Below are 20800 nucleotides of genomic sequence, written 5' to 3'. Positions count from 1 at the left end.
CTTCTCGATGAAAACATTTCTGTTGCTGCCTTTATAATGCATCCTCAACTCAGCTGAACACCTATTTAGATCCATCATTGTGCTTTAGACCACTTCAGTGAATGATGCAGCGTGTGATGGTCATTTGAATGCAATTAGCATTAAATTGCTGCCTATGTTGTATGAAACACTTACATTGAATGCAGCATTATGGGGGCTAATAATTACTTTAGGTACTGAACCGAAGGAAGCATGCTCGATTTGCCAGCATGCGATCAACAATCACGATTTGAATTCTTTACAGAGCAGCTGCAATTTGACTGGAAATGTATTAATATTCCATCCACCAAGTTGTTCCCATCTATTAAACAGAAAAGCTCTTGAAAAGGTGCTCCACCTTTGTCTGTTTGTTTGTAGCTTGAACCGAGTCTTGTGACTGGAATTACAATGTCAGAGAGATACACAGCTTGTGTGAGTACACCTGGCCCCCTTTGGTATATCAGACAACACAGTGCAGCTGCAGCAGTGATAATTCAGGGGCTCAGGGATCAGACGACCTCTGGCATGAACATCAGAACGTCGAAAGTAGATAGTCAAGCTGAGGTGGATTGACGGCACAACAAAACATCTATCTTCTGGGAAATGTCAAACTGTTTCAACTGAATTGTTTTTCCAGATGGTCGGTGCAGAGTTTTTTTTTTTTTTACTGCATCTCTTTGGGAAAGCAGAACCTGCTGCCAGGAGGTCAAAAAGGGAAAAAAATTACATTAGCTATTCCAGGGATTTACCTCATGACCTCCTCCTCTTCCTCTCTACTCTGTGCATTTAAATCTGATAATAATATCAGTAGAATATCACGTTTTTTTCCCGTCTTATCTTGAGTTTTTGATGTGCTACTGTCTTGTGAAACTATGAAACTGATAAAAACATCAGAAAATGAATAGAAGATAGATTAAAATATGAACGATCTTTCAAAATTAAATTTCATTTGACAGCTTTTTTATTAAACTGACAAAACTTTTTTATCTTCGGCCAAATTATTCAAATCAGTTGCTGATTAGTTTTAAAGTTTTAAAATGTAATTTACTAGTTTAAGCACTCTTGGTCATTTTTAAGGTTTCTGTATTTTATTCCCCTTCATAGATTAATACTATTAAGAGTGTTTTATTAATCATATCACACCCACTGACTTATGAAAACACATGATCATACACATATCCTCATAGATTGACTTCCGAACCATTTTGGTTTGTGACTCTTTTAACCTACGCTTGGCCAACAAGCAGAGCACACAACACTAACATGTTATCACCTTTTAAGTTAATATGGTGAACTAATTCATTTATTTTTTTATTCTGTTTTTGGTCTCCACCAGATAGCAACCTCCGGGTCTGAAAAGTGAAGCCGATGCTCAAGTGCCTTAAACTTGCATTATTTCTAATATCCAGCAGGGGGCGACTCCTCTGGTTGCAGAAAGAAGCCTGATTGTATAGAAGTCTATGAGAAAACTCTCGTGTCACTTCTGGTTCCAAAAAAACAAGATGGCAATGGCCGAAAACCAAGATAGCGACGGCCAAAATGCCGAATTCGGGGCTTCAAAACGATGATCCACAAACCAATGGGTGAGGTCACAGTGACTATGTCCACTTCTTATATACAGTCTATGTTCTCCATCATGTCTTGAGGGAAATATCTGGCTTATAAGCTGATAAATGCTCCACCAGTTAGTCGCTAACTTTGTCTGTCTGCTGTTTGCTGTTGAGCAGGTAGTGCACAGTTGATTTAGAGCTTTTTCCTCTGAAAACAACTGACTACTGCGACCAAAAACTGCTTTATGAGAGTAGTGGGATTGAGCCAAAACATTAAAGTTGCGGGTAAAAAAATCAAAACAATGAGCTCAAAGACACTAAAATACTCCGCAGAGCTGAATGGGTGATAATTCTGCATAGTCATGTAATACATTATAAAAAATAAATACATTTATAAAAAGGTTATAGCAGCTTAAAAATTAAGTCATGTCTACTTGTGACCCCTCATCACAGGTTATGGCCTGTGAAGGACATTAAAAATGAAAGAGGAGTCACATATGATTCCTATCCATTTAATTATCTTGTGACCCCTTTGATTTTTCTTGGCACCCCTCGGTGGGCCCTGACCCCTAGGTTGGAAACTGTGTGTAGATTGAAGATCTACACAAAGCTAACTTGGAATGTATGGGATATATATGAAGCAAATGAATGAGGGTTACTGGAGTAGAAATGTATTTTAAATCAATGCCACAGGACCAGGAAGATAGTCAACATACAACTTTCAGTGCACTTGAGCCGTTGCTTTTCAGCTTCTTATTGACATAGAGTATCTAGCTCGAGATCTCTGTCCTTCACTCTGATATCTGAGTCAAGGTTGGATTACAGAGCGTCACCTGCCATGTGTAGATCGTGAGGTTTCGAGCACACGTAAGGCAGATCTGCCACAAGACATTCAGACCATATGGGGCTTACAGTCCTCTCTGCTGCACCTTCGTTGAGCTAGAGCTTTACAGTAATCCTTCGTCCAGATGAAAAAAAGAAGGCCGAGGCTCCTTGGAGGGTGGGGGGGGGGGGAGTTATCCATGACATCCGTGACATGTGGGTGGTGACACTGTGGCCTTTGTTTCAGCAGCTCAGATCATTATAGGTCACATCGATGTTCTACTTCATGGGAGTTTTAACCATTTGATATTCCAGGGTTATTCAAAGTCTTTAGATGTCACACCTTAGCAACAGCTTTACAATTCATCAGTCTTCATCAGACTTATAATTGCATTAATGTCGGGAATCCAGGACTTTTCCGTGAACTTGCCACAAGATGGAATAAATAATAAAATAAATATATTGACTCGGTAATAACGTGTCCTTTTTTCTATTGGGAAATTTGCCTTCAAGACCTTTTCAAATCAATCCCCTCTGCAAGTCCGTGAATTAAAACAAACCTGACAAGAAGTGCTAATAGACCTGGAACATCACCGATCATTAATATGTTGGATTTGTTTGTGGCAAAATGGTGCATGTCAGTTCATGTTAATGATCAAGTCTGCTCAAGGGCTCCCATCATTCCCAAACAGCTCGAGATGGCACGCTTGTCAAGGATACTGAACTCTGCAAGGAAATCGATGTAAGTCTGTGAACATAGTTCAACCAGTTCAAACGAAGGCCAGGGCTTATGACATGTTATTAGTCGAGTATTGATCCGGTCTTGCGGAGATGTGGGTAAACAGTTCCACGTCGAGGTGAAGCCAAGAGAAGATCTTTTCACCGTTGCTTAATGAGAAATACTGAGCACCAAAACAGACATCCTGATTTCAGGAATTAATAAACAATTGGATTTATTGCTGCCATCAGAGTCGGGGATAAGAGAAATCTTCAGTGCCCTGCAGTACACCGCTGTGTGTTTGTCTGTCTCTCTGTATGCTGTGATTAAGAAAACCAATTCACTATAAACCTCTTGTTCATCCAACGCCGCTGCTGAGCTGAAAAAAACAATAACATTAGCATATATATATATTAAGATCAAACCCAGCAGTCAATAAAATAACTTGTGGAGTTAAAAAAAACTGTATTGTATTTCCATGTTTCTACATAATAAAGAACTATACACCTGTGTTCTTGTCATCGATCTTAACTCCTCTTTATGTGCTGCAGATCCTTTTTACGCTGACTTTAATATTAATTTGGCTTGGCACTATTAACTACTCATAACTGTCAGCAGTTTATACTTTGACAGAAGTAGATGCAACACAGCTAATAAGCTACAATAGCGTCCTCCATTTTGGCTCTCTGTTCCCTCAAAGGTCAGTACAGACGACTTGATACCGGTCAACACGGGTCAAAGTTCACCTAAGATAAACTTGACAGCAGGGTCTGAAATTAAGTATTTTTCTTTGTCTGCCAATTTTGAAATATATGTACTAAATAAAGGAATAACATTTTAGATCTGATGTCATTCAATGACATCAGAGAGCCCTATTTTTGGGGGGCGGGAGGATACTGTACACAGTATTGTACTTTACTTTGCTATTGTCATCTATAGGGAAATTCAAGTTTCCAGCATCACAGTCCCATAGTGCAAACATATGAGTAAAAAGACACAAGTAAGTAAAACAGAGCATAAAAAAATATGCCAGATATAAAAATAACAGGAGATGAAGAAACTGTTAAAAATGAATATAGTGCAGGTTAACAACTGAGATACGGGACTAATAAAAATGTGAATATAGTGCAGAAGAATCTGTTAAAAATTAATATAGTGGTTATTTGCATAAAAACACACAATTCAAATTATGATTATTTAAATATTAGCTTTGATTAAAAACAAATCTTGGCATCAGTAGTTTTTAATTATGTACTATAAGCTGCTTAGAGCTAATGTTAGGAAGTTAAACAGGTCATATCTATCTCTCTATATCTATTTTATATTGCTGTGAAAACGTCTCCTTCAAACAACTGGATTTATTTAAGTTTCTCGCCAGAAATTTAATTTTACAAGATTACATTGAACACACCATGATGACGTTGTAATTTACCTTCACTGAGCAGCGTTTGAACGCCTTATAATTATAACTTAATGGCACCTCCGTTAACGTTAGTAGCTCCGTTATTTAGCCGAGCAGGACTGTGCCGCCCACCGACTTCTAACAGGTAACGTTACTAACTCTCCTCCTGTGCATTTCAACACAGATTTGTTGTTCACAGTGTTGCATTATCAGGGAGAAATAGAGAGCTTCCCTTCAGGTTTAGTAGTAGTAGCTCCGGTGTGTATGCGTCATTGTGTATAAGCTAGCTGACTGTCTGAAAGCATCGATAGGAATCGATAGACACAGAGGCATGAGATGCCAAGGAATCGGGACAACTAGGAACCGGTTCTCTATTCCCATTTAAAGCCATCACTAGCGTTTTCCCCATAGACATATATGCATAGATTAGTAGTAGAACAGTATTGAACCGAGTCTGTTTCATAACTAGTTAAAAGTTCCTTCTTGCCACTTTAATTAGTTGCCTTCTTTTTTAAGTAGATCCTACTTGTAATTGTGGACTCTTCAATGTTGCATACTCTCTAATGAGTACTGCAGTTTATAAATGATGTGTGATTGCCAACTAGTTGATTAGACTTTATTCCTGAATGGCGTCATAGAGGGAGTAAATGCAGCCCAAACAGCAAAACCAATTAAGTTGCATTAAGCTGTAGAGAGGCAAACATCATAACACAGCCTGACCATCACTATGTGACTTAATGAGCAGAACTGAGTCACCCTGACATTCAGCGAAAAAGCCTACAAGGACTTAAATTTGAAGCTATAATCAGAGTTCTTCATGCTCTTTTCGCTAGTACATTAGCGCAGTCTCAAGAAAATTACAGTTGTTATCTCTATTTTCTTCTTTTAGTCAGAGAATTATTCACAGTAATTACTTTGCTACCAAGCAAATTAATCATCCTGCTCCTGTGTGAGGACAGGAATTAGGCAAATATCGATCCACCCAAAAAACATGATCAAAACATCCTCTTCCACACTGTGATACTTTAAAGTTTAATCCCAAAACAGTGGGGATGAAATTAAAAATATAAATAAAAGTAAATTGAACCTACATTTTCATTGTAAATACATGCTGTATTTACAAAATACAGTACAAAATATACTTAAATGTCTGAGATGCACATATTGATTTTTTTATCCTCAGGAGATGCTGTGCAATCACGTAATTATAATTCAGTCTGTTTCTAAGGATGTGGAAGCGAACCAAAACGCCCGAGAAGGACGCCCGTGGTTGAAGAATTACTGTCATTTTCTGAGACTAAAACACAGTCGCTTCACATTTAAATGAAGGCTATACGATTTCCATATTTCTCAAAACCTTGTAAACAACCTGCAAGACACGCCCACTCAAATCTGTTTCACAACGCTCATCTTCCATGCCAATTATTTATTTTTCACTGTGTGTGACTGAGCATTCACATATGGAGAGACTGATTGAGAACAAAGTAGACATACAGACAAAAACAGAGTGAAACACAACTCTGGAAATCGTGTCCTGCAGCATTGTTAGTCATCTTCAGCAAGAAGGATTCATTTCCACCTCATTAATATCTCACTATCAGATGATGAGCGCTCCGAATACAGTTTGGATCTGCCATATGTAGCTGCATATCATTAAAATCCTCTTCACCTTTGACCTTCAGATCTCAGTCAAAGCATTGGTAAATAAAATGTTAATGCTTTCTTTAACTATAAACCACAAAAAAAAACACATATTTTTTCAAAGTCTAGTTCCATTTATCATTTTAATTCCAATCCCAAAAATAAAAGAAACCTAGGACATAAGGAGGCAGTAAGTGGAGTGGCCATTGATTCAGCATGGCGTGTTCATGGGATAATCTGGTTTCCGCTTTGGCTGCTGCGCAGATGGCACTGGGAGGGAGGGAGAAAAAATGGGGACAGGCAGGCTATAGGGCTGGGGCGGATATTCACCCCTAGATAAGCCCTACTGTACCATGCACCGTGTCAACCAGCCGGTCTGTGCATCCCAATCTAGATACGCTCGGCTGTCATCAGTTGGCATGGCGGCGGAGGAGAGAGACGGAGAGAGAATTGCAGGATATCGACCGAGACTGCATCTGTGGCTGGATTGTACGTGCGTGTCTGCAGAGGGCTGCAGAGATATGCAGATACACCAATCATCTCCGAGTGTATGGGAACGGAGGGATAGATATAAGTGCAAACACAGCAGCTGTGAAGTATCAATCCAAGCCTTGCTCCTTCATAACCCATTTATTGCCTCCGATGAGTCACAGGCAGGCACCGAGAACATTGAGTGTGTTTCACATTCAACAGGAAGTGATGTGTTTTAACCTGGCCACGTTTGGCCCCCTGCCTGCATGCATGTTTCAGATTAGTTGTAATTAAGGTCTCTTGTTCTCACGTGCCTCACGTTTGGCAGGAACCCTGCACTGAAGTGATCTCCTGCTCTGAATCTGTGAAGCGGCAAAGTGGACCGTGAGTGTGAATAAATGCACAAGTAAAGACTCTCGTTGCCCTTTGCCTTGTGTTTAAACAACATAGATTAAGACAGAGAGAGAGAGAAACATGCAAAGAGACAGACACAGAGAGATAGAGACAGAGAGACAGACAGAGAGAGACAGAGTGACGGAGGGAGGATTAACTTCTCATCCAGTCTTTGCTGTTGCATAGATTGTAAGTAGCTTATTGCACAAAGCACCCGGCATGTAACCGGTGCCTTTGCATGATTTGTTTTGGGAGTTTTTTTGTGCAGTGGACATCACTGACCTCACGCAGGCAGGCAGGCAACTAAGAGCTTTGGGCCTAAAATAGTCGAACTGGAGAATCTGGCAGGCTGTGCGCTTCTAAGAATGAATCCAGAGCTATAAAAGGGCAACAGGTTTACTTCCATGTACACACACACACTACCCTTTAATCCTCGACGCTGAAAAGGGTAATTGGGTACATGCATAAAAATGTCATGACACTGTATGGAGAAAACATGATTTAAAACTTAAATCAGAGAACTGTGAGAATTTTATATTAAAGGGAAAAGCCCATACTACTACACTATAATTAATTTGGGATATTCAATAAATTCATGTAAAGTATTTTGTGATTAAAATTTCCTGCAGGCTGCTTTGTGTACTTGAGGTCTGCTTCAACTCTCGGTTCTATTGCCCCTCGTCCACACCAGCTGCTTTTCAGCTGCGTGTCTGCTGCGTTTCTGCTGCTGCAGCTGCTGCTGTCAGCCCTTTCTTTCTACATAGAGTTTGCCTTTTAATGGCCATTTCATTTCATTATAAATAACATTTGTATTTATTTTAGACCGAGAAAGGTTAAGAAACGTGTGGTAATTTGTAAATAATAGTAATAATCCACAATTAAAACCCGTACTACATTCATTCATGGAACTCTCCAAGTCACTCTATGTTCTATAACACTGTCCGGCACATATTTCAGAATAAAAGCCTTGTGTTAACAACTGAAGGAATTCTGTCCACAGAAAAAAAACGCTTGAGGGCTTTTATTTTGAAATGAAAGTGTTGATTTAAAAATAAGTCTTTACTTTTTTTCATCTCCGTAACATTTTCTATAGATAAAGAGATCGAAACTGTAGTAATCTTGCTGATATGATGTCAATATACAGTCAATAGATCACCTTCACTGTCTGTGACATATTCTACAGATGTCTAGACATTAAAACTGTAGAAATCTTGCTGGTATGATGTCAATATACTGTCAATAGATCACCTTCACTGTCTGTTATTGCTGTGAACGGCGCGCTGCTCGCATCAAAAATAGGTGAGACCTCGAATCCCTGAGCTGACACGCAGCCGAGCCGCGCGCGACTTCATTCTCTGCTCAGGTAGACATTAGTCCTCTATATCTTTATAACAAATAGTGAATGCATTTTCATCCCAACTCGTCACATACTGACGCTTTATCAGACCCCTTGGCGTGACCTTTCGGCCGCAGTAAACACGTGCTTACCGTTGTGAATTAAACAACAACACATGCTTAGGTTCACTAAATTCGGTTTAGGATAAAAACATCATGGTTGGGCTTAAAATGACTTTGTACATTGAAAATGACATTATGAACATTGTGAACAAGGGACATGAACGAACAGCTGATTGTAACGTGAAAGTGAAACTTAACGCACGGGACATAAACAGCAGTGTCTTGGATGAAAGCCTTGTGTTTGTTTGACCCATCCACCTCACCTCCCGCCTGCGTTGCGTGTGTCTTTCACTCTTTAAACTACATCACCTCAGCCGTCTCTCAGAACGTTTGATATTGACACTGATGGCTTTACATTGTAGTCACATACTGACGTTAAGGGTGCCTTGAGCGGCGGTATCGAACGCCGACGGCCGTGACAAAGCATCTGTGTTTAAAGCCCTGGGAATGAAAACGTGCTGAAACAGTTTCCTGCTATATTAATGCTCTGAACATCTTCTAGAGAAGCATTAAATTGAAGCGTAAAACTTTTCCTGTTTGCCACTGCCTTGCATTAAATTGAATTTGGATCTATTCATTCCTATTGAACTGCAGCGTAATTGCATTGTCCTGTTTAATCCATTTTATTGAAGTGTAGTTTATTTGTTTCTTCCGTTCAATTCTTCTCTTTTTTAATCCTATTTGTAATTGTTTTTATGTTGCTTTGTGTTTCTTTTATATTTTGTCTTTTGTTTTCACGTCTTGTTTAAAGCACTTTAAATGCCTTGTTGTTGTTGAAAGGTGCCTCACAAATACACCTGCCTCATCTTGTGTTTTAACAGTAATTTACCACATTTCCCAGAACTATTTTCTAGTAAAACTAACCTGAACTTGTGGCTCTAAGGCAGTGGTGGGTGTAAAGACGGATTGATATTCAAAAAGCCAACTAAAGTTTTTTCTTTTTCTCTTCCTGTCAGTGCAGATCCTCAGAGCAAAACACCTGCCGTCACCAGATGGTGAGTCACTTGTTTCTGTCATCAAACACCACAAACATTGTACAACTAATGTGTTGCAGAGTGTCTCCGAGGCAATAAAAAAGTACTTAAACTAATTCACATTTACATATTTAAATCATTTCAGTAAATGTCTTACTATGGAGCCCTAATATCTCAAATGGCTTCTCTCTCTGCATTGCTATGCGTAGTATAGCGCTCTTCGAGGTCAAACATTCACACCTCTCATTCTGATGCAATCTCAACGGTCTCAGCAGAACATTCAGTTACCTCCCAGGCTTTCGCTTTCATCAATCAAAAGAAAAGTTGAGGCATGTGGGATCAGCAGCCCAGATTTCACAGGTAGTACAATTTCAAAGTAATCTTAAACACTGCCAAAGGCAACAGCGGGCTTTCTGCCAAATCATTCTGCGGCATATGACAGCACGCTCCTCCTAATATGTATGAGAGTGACCGCAGTGACAATGATCCCAGTGACTGCAAAATATGTCCTCTATCTTTGCAGTTAAGTCCAGTTCAGTTCAATTTGGTTCAATTCATTTCACAGAACATCGATGCAACAGGGTGATACTAGTGATGAGAATATCAAAGCAAATATATAACTCTGCTTTTTATGTTGCTCATTTTAATTCTTTATTAAAACCTGACTGAAAATCAACATCCACCCAAAAATATATGCAAATCTTGAAAGGGATAGTTTGGGTGTTGTGAAGTGGGGTTGTATGAGGTACTTATTCATAGTCAGTGTATTACCTACAGTAGATGTTGGTTGACACGCCCACAGTTTGGAGAAACAGACAGGAGACACCGCACAATACAAAACAATATACTGCTGTGGACGGGGCCATATATATACATATATATATACATATATATATGTATATATATATATGTATATATATATACAGTATATATATATATATATATATATACTGCATATTTATATATTATGTCGGCCTTTCTTTTAGGCACAGGCGCAGTTTGTGTTGGTTCAGCCCTTATATTCTTTATAATAACAGAACTAATAATTTATTGTTATGATGAATAATATCGACCTTGTTATGTTTTCTTATTGACAGAATAAGAAACCAACAAGATAAGAAGATAGATATAGATTTGTGGTCTTTATAATTTACTTACAGCCTAATTCGGACACACACCGTTAAATATTCTGTTACGTCATGTAAACAAACCAGCTATGAGGTCAAGATCGGACTAGAGACATGTTTGTGTTTTTTAAAGAGAAAACACAGGTTTTTATACTGCGATATTTACTGAAAATGACATACAATACAGCCAACAGTAGCCTAAGTAAACTTTTCAGGCAATCTCCCTCCAGCGTGCTGCCTCCTTAATTAGGATTGTAGTGAAATGAGGAGGTGTCGTACAGATAACACCTCATTTCAACTTTACAAATCAGCCGTTCCTTGTCCGTTGCAACGCTTTCAAAACGAGCGACATAAATAAACAGACATTAACGTAACAAATCTTAAAGTTCAGACTGCAGCTATGCTTTTAGGTGGCTAAAATACGTTTTACTGCCGGCCCCGTCCACAGCAGTACGTTGCTTTGCTTCCGTGTCGTTACTCCTGTCTGTTTCTCCAGACTGGGGGCGTGTCGACTGTCATCTACTGTAGGTAATACACTGACTATGAATAAGAACCTCATACAACCCCACTTAAAAAAAAACCCACTTCAAAACATCCGTCTAACTAACTACTGAAACAAGTTTGGCATTTGACTCACACAGCAGCAAGTGTTTATGTGTGTGTGTGTGTGTGTGTGTGTGTGTGTGTGTGTGCGTGTGCGTGCGTTCGTGTGTGTGTGTGTGTGTGTGTGGAGCTGCGTTGCTCTTACCTGGATACGACGAGGGGCAAAATCAACATTTTCAACATCCTCATCAGCAGCTCTCCAGGAAACCCGAAGTACTTCACCTCCTGCAAGTGGCAGAGAAAAACACACTGTTTATATCAGTACTCTAATCTCTCAGCAAAAAAACAACAACATAATTATAAGCATATTTCCTAAAATATCCAACTTTTATGTATTGATTAAGTTTTAAGAAGAATGTCGATGTCATTCTTGCTGACAATTTTCACAAACATGTATTGAAAGATTTGTTTTTTATCACTTAAACAATATTGCAATATTTGTCAACATTTCATTTTACAGGTCCGCAAATTTCAGGATAATTAGGTGATAATTAGCAAGTTACCTGTTTCAAATTTCTTTTGAATTACTGCCAAATTAGCCCAATATTTACCTCAAAATGTATCGAGAATTACTTTGTTTGGCTGTCTTGACTTGGGACTTGACTCTATGCAATATATAATATAAATATATCTAAACCAATCCTTTGCCTGCTTTTGTAACTTGTATAAAAGAAACTAAGATAAGAGGCTGTTGCAGCTCTCAATGCTGTCGCCAAAGGTCTGACGGGGGCTAAGAAAAGGGAGAGGACACATGCAGCGCCTTTCAGCATACAATTGATTTCGATTATTTGCTCTTATATAAAGCATGAATGGCCCTCCTATCAAAAAAAATGTTAGATCTACTGAAAAGCCACTAAGACCTTTGGCCATCTGGCTTCCTGCTCTAAATTCAAAGACTCACATATAGCTTTTATTCTCTTTGTTGCTGAAATAGTCTCCCAGAGGACTTGCATGCTTTCATTTTTTTCCCACCTGTTTTAAAAATAGCCTTGAATTTTTATTTTTCCCAGTTGTCAATATGCGTTTTGTGAGTCTGTGTGATTGGTTGAGAAAAAGGTCTCCATTATTTACAAGATGTTTTAGCCTATTCCAATTATGTTGATGGACTTTGATCTAAATAAAAAACAAAAACCTACCATTTAGTATTGCCAAAACAAAGACCATAAATGAATCATGATCATGAATGTCTGTACCAGATTTTATGGGAATCCATCCAATAGTTGTTGTAAATAGTTTGCGACAGTTGGTCCGATGGTTGCTAAGAGATCAGACCTGTGTTTTCTCTTCAAGTAATGCTTCAACAGTGTTAGAAATGAAGGTTTATGGTCATGGTAAGCCCAAATACTGTAGCTATAGTATAAGACTTCTTCAGCTTTATAGAGAGGCAAAGTCCCGCCCCTTCCAGTGGACCATCATGGGACCTTATTTTGGAAAAGAAATATGAACGGTAGTCAACGGCGAGAGACATAATTTTTTAATCCTGTTTGAATTGCGCCATGAATCACACATATGATGTTTGTCAATTTAAAAGATAATATTTCAAGTGAAGAAAGTCGCAGTTGTTGTAAAAGACTGTGAAAATTCGTAGTTAGAAAGACGACACATCCAAAAGTGTGACGTCTCTCTCGCTGAAGCTACGATGCCTGTGTGTTTCGTACTGGGATGTACTCACACCAGCAACGGGTCTTGCTCGTTCTTTCGCTTCCGGTCTGATATGAAAAGACCAGGAGTCGCTAGACATCAGGTCAGATAACGTTTCATCTGTGCCTGGAACATAGCTAAGTTGGCTATCTAGCTAGTGTTGGTGACGTATATCGTGCGAGACGAGAGCTGTAGTCCACTGAGCGGTTTCACACAAAACTAAATGACACTATGACGAACCAACGAGAAATTGCGACTTTCTTGACTTGCAAAATTATGTTTTAAATTGACAAACATCATATGTGTGATTCATGGATCAAAACAATATCTGTCTCTCGCCGTTGACTACCAAACACATTTTTTCCGAAATATGGTCCACCGGAAAGGGCGGGACTTTTGCTTCTCTATAAGTCCTGTTAGTTTTGTCACACTTGCTTATTATTTAACAGTGTTTTTTTTTTTTTAAGATTATTTTTTGCTCCTATTCACCAGCGTTTGATCAAGTGTTGGAAGTTGGGATTTTGTAGGTCATACTGAAAAGAAATACAATAAAAAGGCCCTCTAAGTCAGAGTTAGTAGAGAGGGAACAAAAACTGTACTGAATGTACTGAAAGTGCCGTGTTTCTTACTTTCATTTCTCACCTCACCATTACGTGCTATGCTGCATTATGCTGTTATCTTCTCCTTAATTTAGCATAATGTTCAGTACTGACTGCAAATGTATAATGTAAGATAGATTGATATAATTAAGTCTGTGCATGTCTAAATGCACTGAATGATTATAAATGGACCTATCAGCCACATTGCTCTTGAACTGGACACAATGTCAAACATTATTTCATGATGACATTATTTAACTGTGGTTAAAAACAAGAGCACTGAGCTGTGTGTTCAGAATATATAATTACATTTACATAACTCCTCACAAAAGCAGATGTACAGTTACATGTGTTTGATAAGAAATGTTTGATAAGAAATGTGTTTGAATGATATCTGTGTCTCCTCATCTGTATGCACAGATGCTGCTGTGTGGAGTTTCACAACCCCTGAAGGCTGTATGATTTTATCATGTTTCATCATGACACTTTTCTCATGTGTGTGATACCTGTGATGGTACACTGGTTTCTGTTTTTGTACGGCATTGCAAACAGCTTGCAGAGCGTTCCTTGAGATTGGTAATTCATCTTGATTGAAAACATTATTTACATTAAAAGTTATATTATGATTGTATGGTAATGCAGTGATCTAACCTGTTACACAGAACCATCTGAGAAGCAGTCACTGTTTGGAAAAGGGCAGACACTTTCAAAAAATATTTGGCAGGTGATTGGATGAACCATCTGTCAATCAAACTCTTGCTGAAGCCAGACAGGAGAAGAGCGAAAACATCTTTTCTAACGAGAAAAGCCGTTTCAGTGCCGTTCTTTGCTCTTCTTTCAATGAAGAAATACTCTCCAGTTAACTGATGCTATTGCCGCATCTATGGTAACTTCTTTAGGAGTCGCCACCGTTGTTGTTTAGAACGTGACGTCTCACGACTGTAGCTCTTTACAGGATGCTGATTGGTCTGTGATCTGGCTTGCCGGACACAAACGCATTACATGAAGCCTGACAAGATGGATTTTTGTGTGATATGTGATTCTGCGATTCTCTTGTGACATCGCGAGAATCCAGCTGCCATGCAAAGTAAATTATGATCAGGGAGGGATTTAATTACTTATAAGATAAGATAAGATATTCCTTTATTAGTTTTTAATTTTGTGAAAATCAATCATCTGCGATCATAGAGGAGGTACTGTATATGGCAGCATTTGCAATATATTGTCAAGTAATTATAAGATCCCTCGTCCTCAATATGTAAACCCTCGACCCTGGAGTGAGCAGCCTCAGTGTCTCAGTGTTTACAGTGTCTGCGTTTGTCTCCTTGTTTCTCCTTGTTGGAGATCAGGTTCCTTAGATGCACCAGAAAGAAAGAAAGTCTCTTCCTGTCTGACTATGTTGCCATGCAACAATTGAAGGGCAGCGTTTTATTATCTAGTTCATATCAGGACTCTTTGAGTGGATTTTGGTTGTAATCTAAAGCGGTTAATAACAGCTGATGAGCAGCGGGCTACAGAGGTCTGGTAAACTTCATGGTAATAAGGTGATAATAAGCAACTAACCTATTTGAAATTTCTTTGGAATTACTGCCAAATTACCCCAAAATTTACCTCAAAATTTATCGAAAAGTACTTTATTATAAACATTGTTTAATAATTATATTCCGCTATTTCCCAATAAGCAGTAATAAATTGCTGGTAATTTATTTAATACTTTTCCAGGAAAAGATTACAAAGGTAATTGACATGCCTTCTGGTAAATAGATAATAATTATCAATATTTAAAATTTCTTAAAAAACTCCCTGAATCATTACATTAACTACCAGGTTACATTTTTGTAAACAATAAGTCACACAAAGGTGTTCACAATTTTGTAAAAAAAAAAAAAAAATCCAAACCATTATCATGTCAAAAAGTCACGAGGAGAAAAAAACAATAGAAAAACAAAGCAAAGGTGAAGAGTCGGCAGTGAAAAATGAAATTTAAGTACAGCACATCTGTGCAGTGAGATGATGGAGCAATAAAAGCTTTTTGATTCTGTTTCAGAGGGACAGAGCTTTTAGGCCAAATGGCTGAGGGAGCATGTGTGTGTGTGTGTGTGTGTGGAGTGGGGGCAGGTACATTTGTGTGTTTTGTGTTGTACGTCAGTCCGTGAACGCAGTATTCAGAGTGTACATATGAACAAACACACACACTCATACGCACACACAAACACAGACGCACTTTAAGGCCGTGAGCTGGTATTTAACATTTGTATACAAACAGATAATATTAGTGAAGCTTGTCTTTACATTAGTGCATCTGGCCTGTTATTAAATCCCTGTCTGCCTGAGTGACGTTTGAGACACTGATACGTTATTATGACCAATAAATGCTGAGATGATATTATGAACTACAAACAGCTGGGCGGCAGAGTCAAGCCAGTTTTTTCACTTCAGATAAAAACACCTTTCTGACCGAAAAATATACTTTGAGGTGGCGGAGCAGCAGGTCATATGAGAAACAATCCACTCTTGTTCTCTTGCACTGTTAGTGAGAAACAGAGCTGCTTTTGTGAATATGTGCTGTTAATTCATTTTGTATTTATTCTGTTATCTTAAAGGTGCAGTGTCGAGGATTTTGTGGCGTCTAGCGGTGGGTTTGTCCGTTCTGGGCTACTGTAGAAACATGGCGGCCGGCTCCGTGAACAGGACCCGCTATATAAACGAGTCATTAAAAGCTAACGAAAACACAACGACTCTTATTTTCAGGTGATTATACACTAAAGAAAACATACTTATTAATATTATATTCCATTTCTGCCAATCAGTAGATCACCTGAAATACTACACACTGTTCCTTTAATGACTCTTTGGGCGTAGAAAGAGAGGCCAATACAAATCATGAATGCTACAGTACAGTAGTATAACAGCATAACACACCCCCACCTCTGCCATTCACAAGATCATTATTCATTTGTATTCCTGAATGCAGCATGAGCATGACCTTTGTCTTCACCTCCACGCTACCAGCTGCCACACAGTCGACTGTAACCCACTACCAGCCTCTTCATTCTACACAAAGTACTGAATGCTTTCTCATACAACTGAATAATTTTGTTCCTCTCGAGGTCAGGGTGTTCGAGGTTGTGGAGAACTCAGGCAGCTGCTACACTGTTTTCCCTTTTCCTGCTGAGAGAGTAAAAAATCTTGGTGGCAGTCTCAGCGTGGGGGCAGATGGTCTAGCTTGTTAACCACCGCTCACTGTTTGTGACCGAGACACAGAAATGAGCTTTGTTTATCTATAGAAAACCACATTCCCTCCCTATTCTGTCCTATCCTGATATGTCTAAGTCACTTATTTCAAACCTCAGTGACAAGGTGGCAAAGACAAGCAAACCAGAGCTGCTTAGCGTGTTTACCACCATAACAGCTAATCAATTAGCTCTGTCAATAGGCCATAGTTGTTTTTCTATTATTTATAGATTTTGCTAACGAGAGGTTTGTGGTTGGACATGTTCTAAAATCAAGTTAGAGCACATACTTAAAGCTTCAGTAGGTAACAATTGTTTTGGCCTCATAGGGCAAAAATTCCATAATAATTTTTCAGGATATTGTAATTCAAGTGTTCTGAGAGAAAACTAGACTTCTGCACCTCCTCATGGCTCTGTTTTCAGGCTTTAAAAAATCTAGCATGAGACGGGAAACTTTGACCAATCTCAGGTCATTTCAGAGTAAGCGTTCCTATCGAGCGTTCCTATCGAGCATTCCTATCGAGCGTTCCTATCGAGCGTTCCTATTGGCTGTGCTCTGGCTGGTGGGCGGTGCTCGGTTTTTCCTCAACTGATCTCAACATGGCAGCCGGGTCATGAACTTTCTCATTTTACAGCTAAACAGTACACTACAAGATGTTTCTGAAAACATTTGAGGTGAGAAATAGGCATTACAGTAACAGAATATTGATTCATATTTGATCAGCGCTGCCTAGTTTGACCGTTCGATCGGAGTTCGTGAGTGATTGACAGCTGCTCAGAGACGGCAAAACTCCAGCTCGGCTCTGATTGGTTGTTTTCCTCCGGTCTGTGAACCTGGCAGATGCCATTAGGAGCACTAAGAGGACAAAGAGGGACATGATATTTTTTCAGATTACCTGTGTCATGCACTACTGTCAGGATATAGTGACCGTTTTATTAAAATTAACTTTTTTTAATCATATTTGCTCCAATTCTACCCGCTGCTGCTTTAACATCTGCATGCTAGCATAGTCATCGTTAGTATGCTGATGTCAGCCTCACAGAGCAGCTAGCACGGCTGCAGACTGTAGTCTTGTTACAATATATTGACATAAAGGTTAGAAGGAAATATACTTTGAAAAATGTTTATTGTCACATGATGGCTTCAGTTTCTTTTGGATCTGTCCTTTATGACTTCCCCTGTTCTCATTTCTAAGATGAATCGGTTTAAGGCCAGACTTGCTGAAGTCGTGAAAGTGTCTCCTTGAGTCTCTCCTTATAAATCATATTCATTCTTCTTCTTATTAAGGCTATAGCAAACTCTCCCATGTGGTGCACAATTCCATCAATCGAAGTGGCAGAAAGTAGACACACATTTGCTTGCAGTGGCGTGTTCAAAAGTCATTTAATTTTTTATTCTTGTATGCCTGTACCAAATAATGGGAGTACAGGGAGATATGAACTTAACACGAGGCATCGCCAGCTCACTCTTCCCAGTGGCTCCCGTGACCTCTGTGACCCTGAAGAGACGGTTAAGTGGATAATACAAAAATGTAGATTGGTGCACATGTGTCCACTCGGATAGTATGTTAACAAGACCGTGTGGGAGGATACAGCGATAAAGCCTTTTGTTCACCTCACTGACACGCTGTGCTGTGAGCTCCATTAGCAATTGTTGTAACGGAGAGAGATAAATCATTTTTTGATCCCGTTTGAAGTGCGCCATGAATCACACATATGATGTTTGTCGATTTAAAAGATCATTTTGCAAGCCAAGAAAGTCGCAGTTTGTCGTAGGTTTGTCTTAGTATCATTTAGTTTTGTGCGAAACTGCTCTGAACTACGTTTGTCGTCTCGTACAATACACGTCACCAACGCTAGATAGCTAACTTAGCTATGTTCCACGCACAAATGTAACGTTATCTGACCTCATGTGTTTTATCCAGCGACTCCTGGTCTTTTTATCAGCCGGGAAGAGAAAGAACGAAACACACAGGCATCGTAGCTTCAGAGAGAGAGACGTCACTACACAACTTTTGGGTGTGTAGTATTTCTAATTACGTATTTTCACAGTCTGATACTTCAACAGTTTTACGACAAACTGAGACTTTCTTGACTTGCAAAATTATCTTTCAAATTGATAAACATCATATGTGTGATTCATGGCGCAATTCAAATGGGATCAAAGAAAGATTTATCTCTCTCTGTTGACTACAGTTCATATTTTTTCTCTGAATAAGGTCCCTTGGGGTCCACCGGAAAGGGCCGTGACTTTGGCTCTCTAAACAGTTATCAGAGCAATGCTTCGGCGCTCAACACATCCCCAGGAAGGCACACATCTGAAGCTCCCCTGTGTCTCACTACAAAGTCGTTCGACGTAACAGGCGTGCTCAAACATGAATGGCAATACCTACACACATCTTACATCATACATACAACATCCCACGTACACCCACCATCATCCAATTTTAAAACCTTTTCATTTTTCAAGCACCCTTAAAGTAGCAGCTATTCATTAAAATTTGACTTCACACATGCTTTCTCCACAACACGTCTTTTAATCATTATCAAAGTGCTTAGAGGAATAATCATGCATGCAGTTGCCTGCATAAATGCGATTTCTCTGTTCGTCTGCGGCCTCTCAGCATTCTGAACTATTTAATTCCACTTCCTATTCAGTCATGTGTGAATTATATAAGTGAACACGAATGGTATGTTGTTGACTTCATGTCTCTGTGAGTGATTGACAACTAATCTCTCTACCGGCAATCCCCCTCCATGAGTCCCGCTGAGGGGCTATGGGCAATCTGAGCGACTGATGAGACCTATTTGAAAAGCAGAAAAAAAACTATTCTCATGCTCTTTTTCCATTAAGATTGTACCTGACAGCAGACAAATTGACTTTTGGTTAAGGCAATTCAATGCCATTCTAGGAACAACCTAACCACTTTCATTTAATGTTTTTCTTCTTCTCTTCATCAAAAAACAGACGACCCCCGGGGGGTTTCTAAACGCTGTATTTTTGACACTCTTTTGCAAATCCAGTTTGAGCAAGATAAAGAACCTTGCGTCGTCAGTCTCTTCGGTGAAATCGAACAGCCATCATCAACAGATTCTTCTCCATCTGCCCGAGAGAGCAATCTACTATTGATTACTATCTTTTAATGGTCCTGTGTGGCCCATTGTGGTGGTGAAACCTGTACTTTGGTAGAATTAGATGGGCTTGGATAGGCTAAGAGAGGCTGGTTTATAAAGATAAGGTGAAAACGTTATTATTTGACATGAATTTGTGTGTGGTCGAGTGTGTGTGTGTACTGTGAATTGAACCGATTGTGGGGACTTAACAGTATCAAGTCCCCACAATGGATCATTTTAAGGTTAACGGTTGGGGTCGGGCATGTAGCTAGGAGTTACGGTGATGCCTCCAGGGATTGAATGTGAGTCAATACGGCGCCCTCACAAAGATAGCAATACATGTTTGTGTGTGTGTGACTGTGAAAATGTTGGTGTGTAGCCCATGGAGCGGAGGTAAAGAGGCAGATGCAGGGAACAGGGAATTGGGTAATCTCTTGTATTAGGAGTTGCGGCGTACCAGTCCATCACAGCATTTAAGAAGGAGACACGGGGTCACACACTTGAGGGGGGGAGGCGGGCAGGTGGGTAGTGTGTGTGTGGGTGTGGGTGTTTGGGTGGGGGGGAACCAGGCGTCACAATCACCACCAGGCGTTTTAACCGACTGACCTGCTCGGAGAGCTGCTTGCCTCTGAGGAAGAAGCCAAGCAGGCAGCCAATGACCACGGCCAGCACGGACAGGATGAGCAGTCCGTTCTGCTTGCAGACATTCTTCACCCGCCCCCACACTTCATCCAGAGCCACCGCCATCCTCCTCCTCCAACCACCTACTCCTCCTCCTGCTTGTCCTGGTGCTGACTTCGCGAACCCCCCCGCAGAGAAAACCACCAAAGCAAACCCCCCCCCTCCTTTTACCACTTATTCAGCCATATAGAAGCAGCACAGAGCCAACAGCTCGCCACCGCTGCGGAGGAAACGGAAGAGTGTGGGCTCAGCAGGTGGGGCGAGATAGATAGATGGATGCAGACTGAACTGATGAAGGTGGGATTGAGAAAAGTGAGAAAGAAAAAGTTTAAAGATGGAAAAAAAAGTTGGGGAT

The 20800-nt window shown here is 39.8% G+C and overlaps 1 protein-coding gene across 1 annotated transcript in view; it reads right to left on the bottom strand.

Annotated features, from left to right (window-relative positions):
* The window catches only part of slc1a7a (solute carrier family 1 member 7a), a 37804-nt gene extending 17293 nt beyond the window's left edge, over positions 1–20511 (bottom strand). Inside the window, exons 1-2 of the mRNA XM_074650592.1 lie at positions 20371–20511; positions 11323–11402 (exon numbers count right to left, since the gene is read on the bottom strand). Coding sequence (XP_074506693.1) covers positions 11323–11402; positions 20371–20511 — 221 coding nt within the window. The remainder of the gene's footprint in view (positions 1–11322; positions 11403–20370) is intronic.
* Positions 20512–20800: the final 289 nt, after the last annotated feature.

The sequence above is a fragment of the Sebastes fasciatus genome, chromosome 11 (assembly GCF_043250625.1).
Source record: "Sebastes fasciatus isolate fSebFas1 chromosome 11, fSebFas1.pri, whole genome shotgun sequence".
Lineage (NCBI taxonomy): Eukaryota > Metazoa > Chordata > Actinopteri > Perciformes > Sebastidae > Sebastes > Sebastes fasciatus.
The sequence above is the reverse complement of the archived record's forward strand: the minus strand, read 5'-3'. Positions and strand labels throughout refer to the sequence as shown.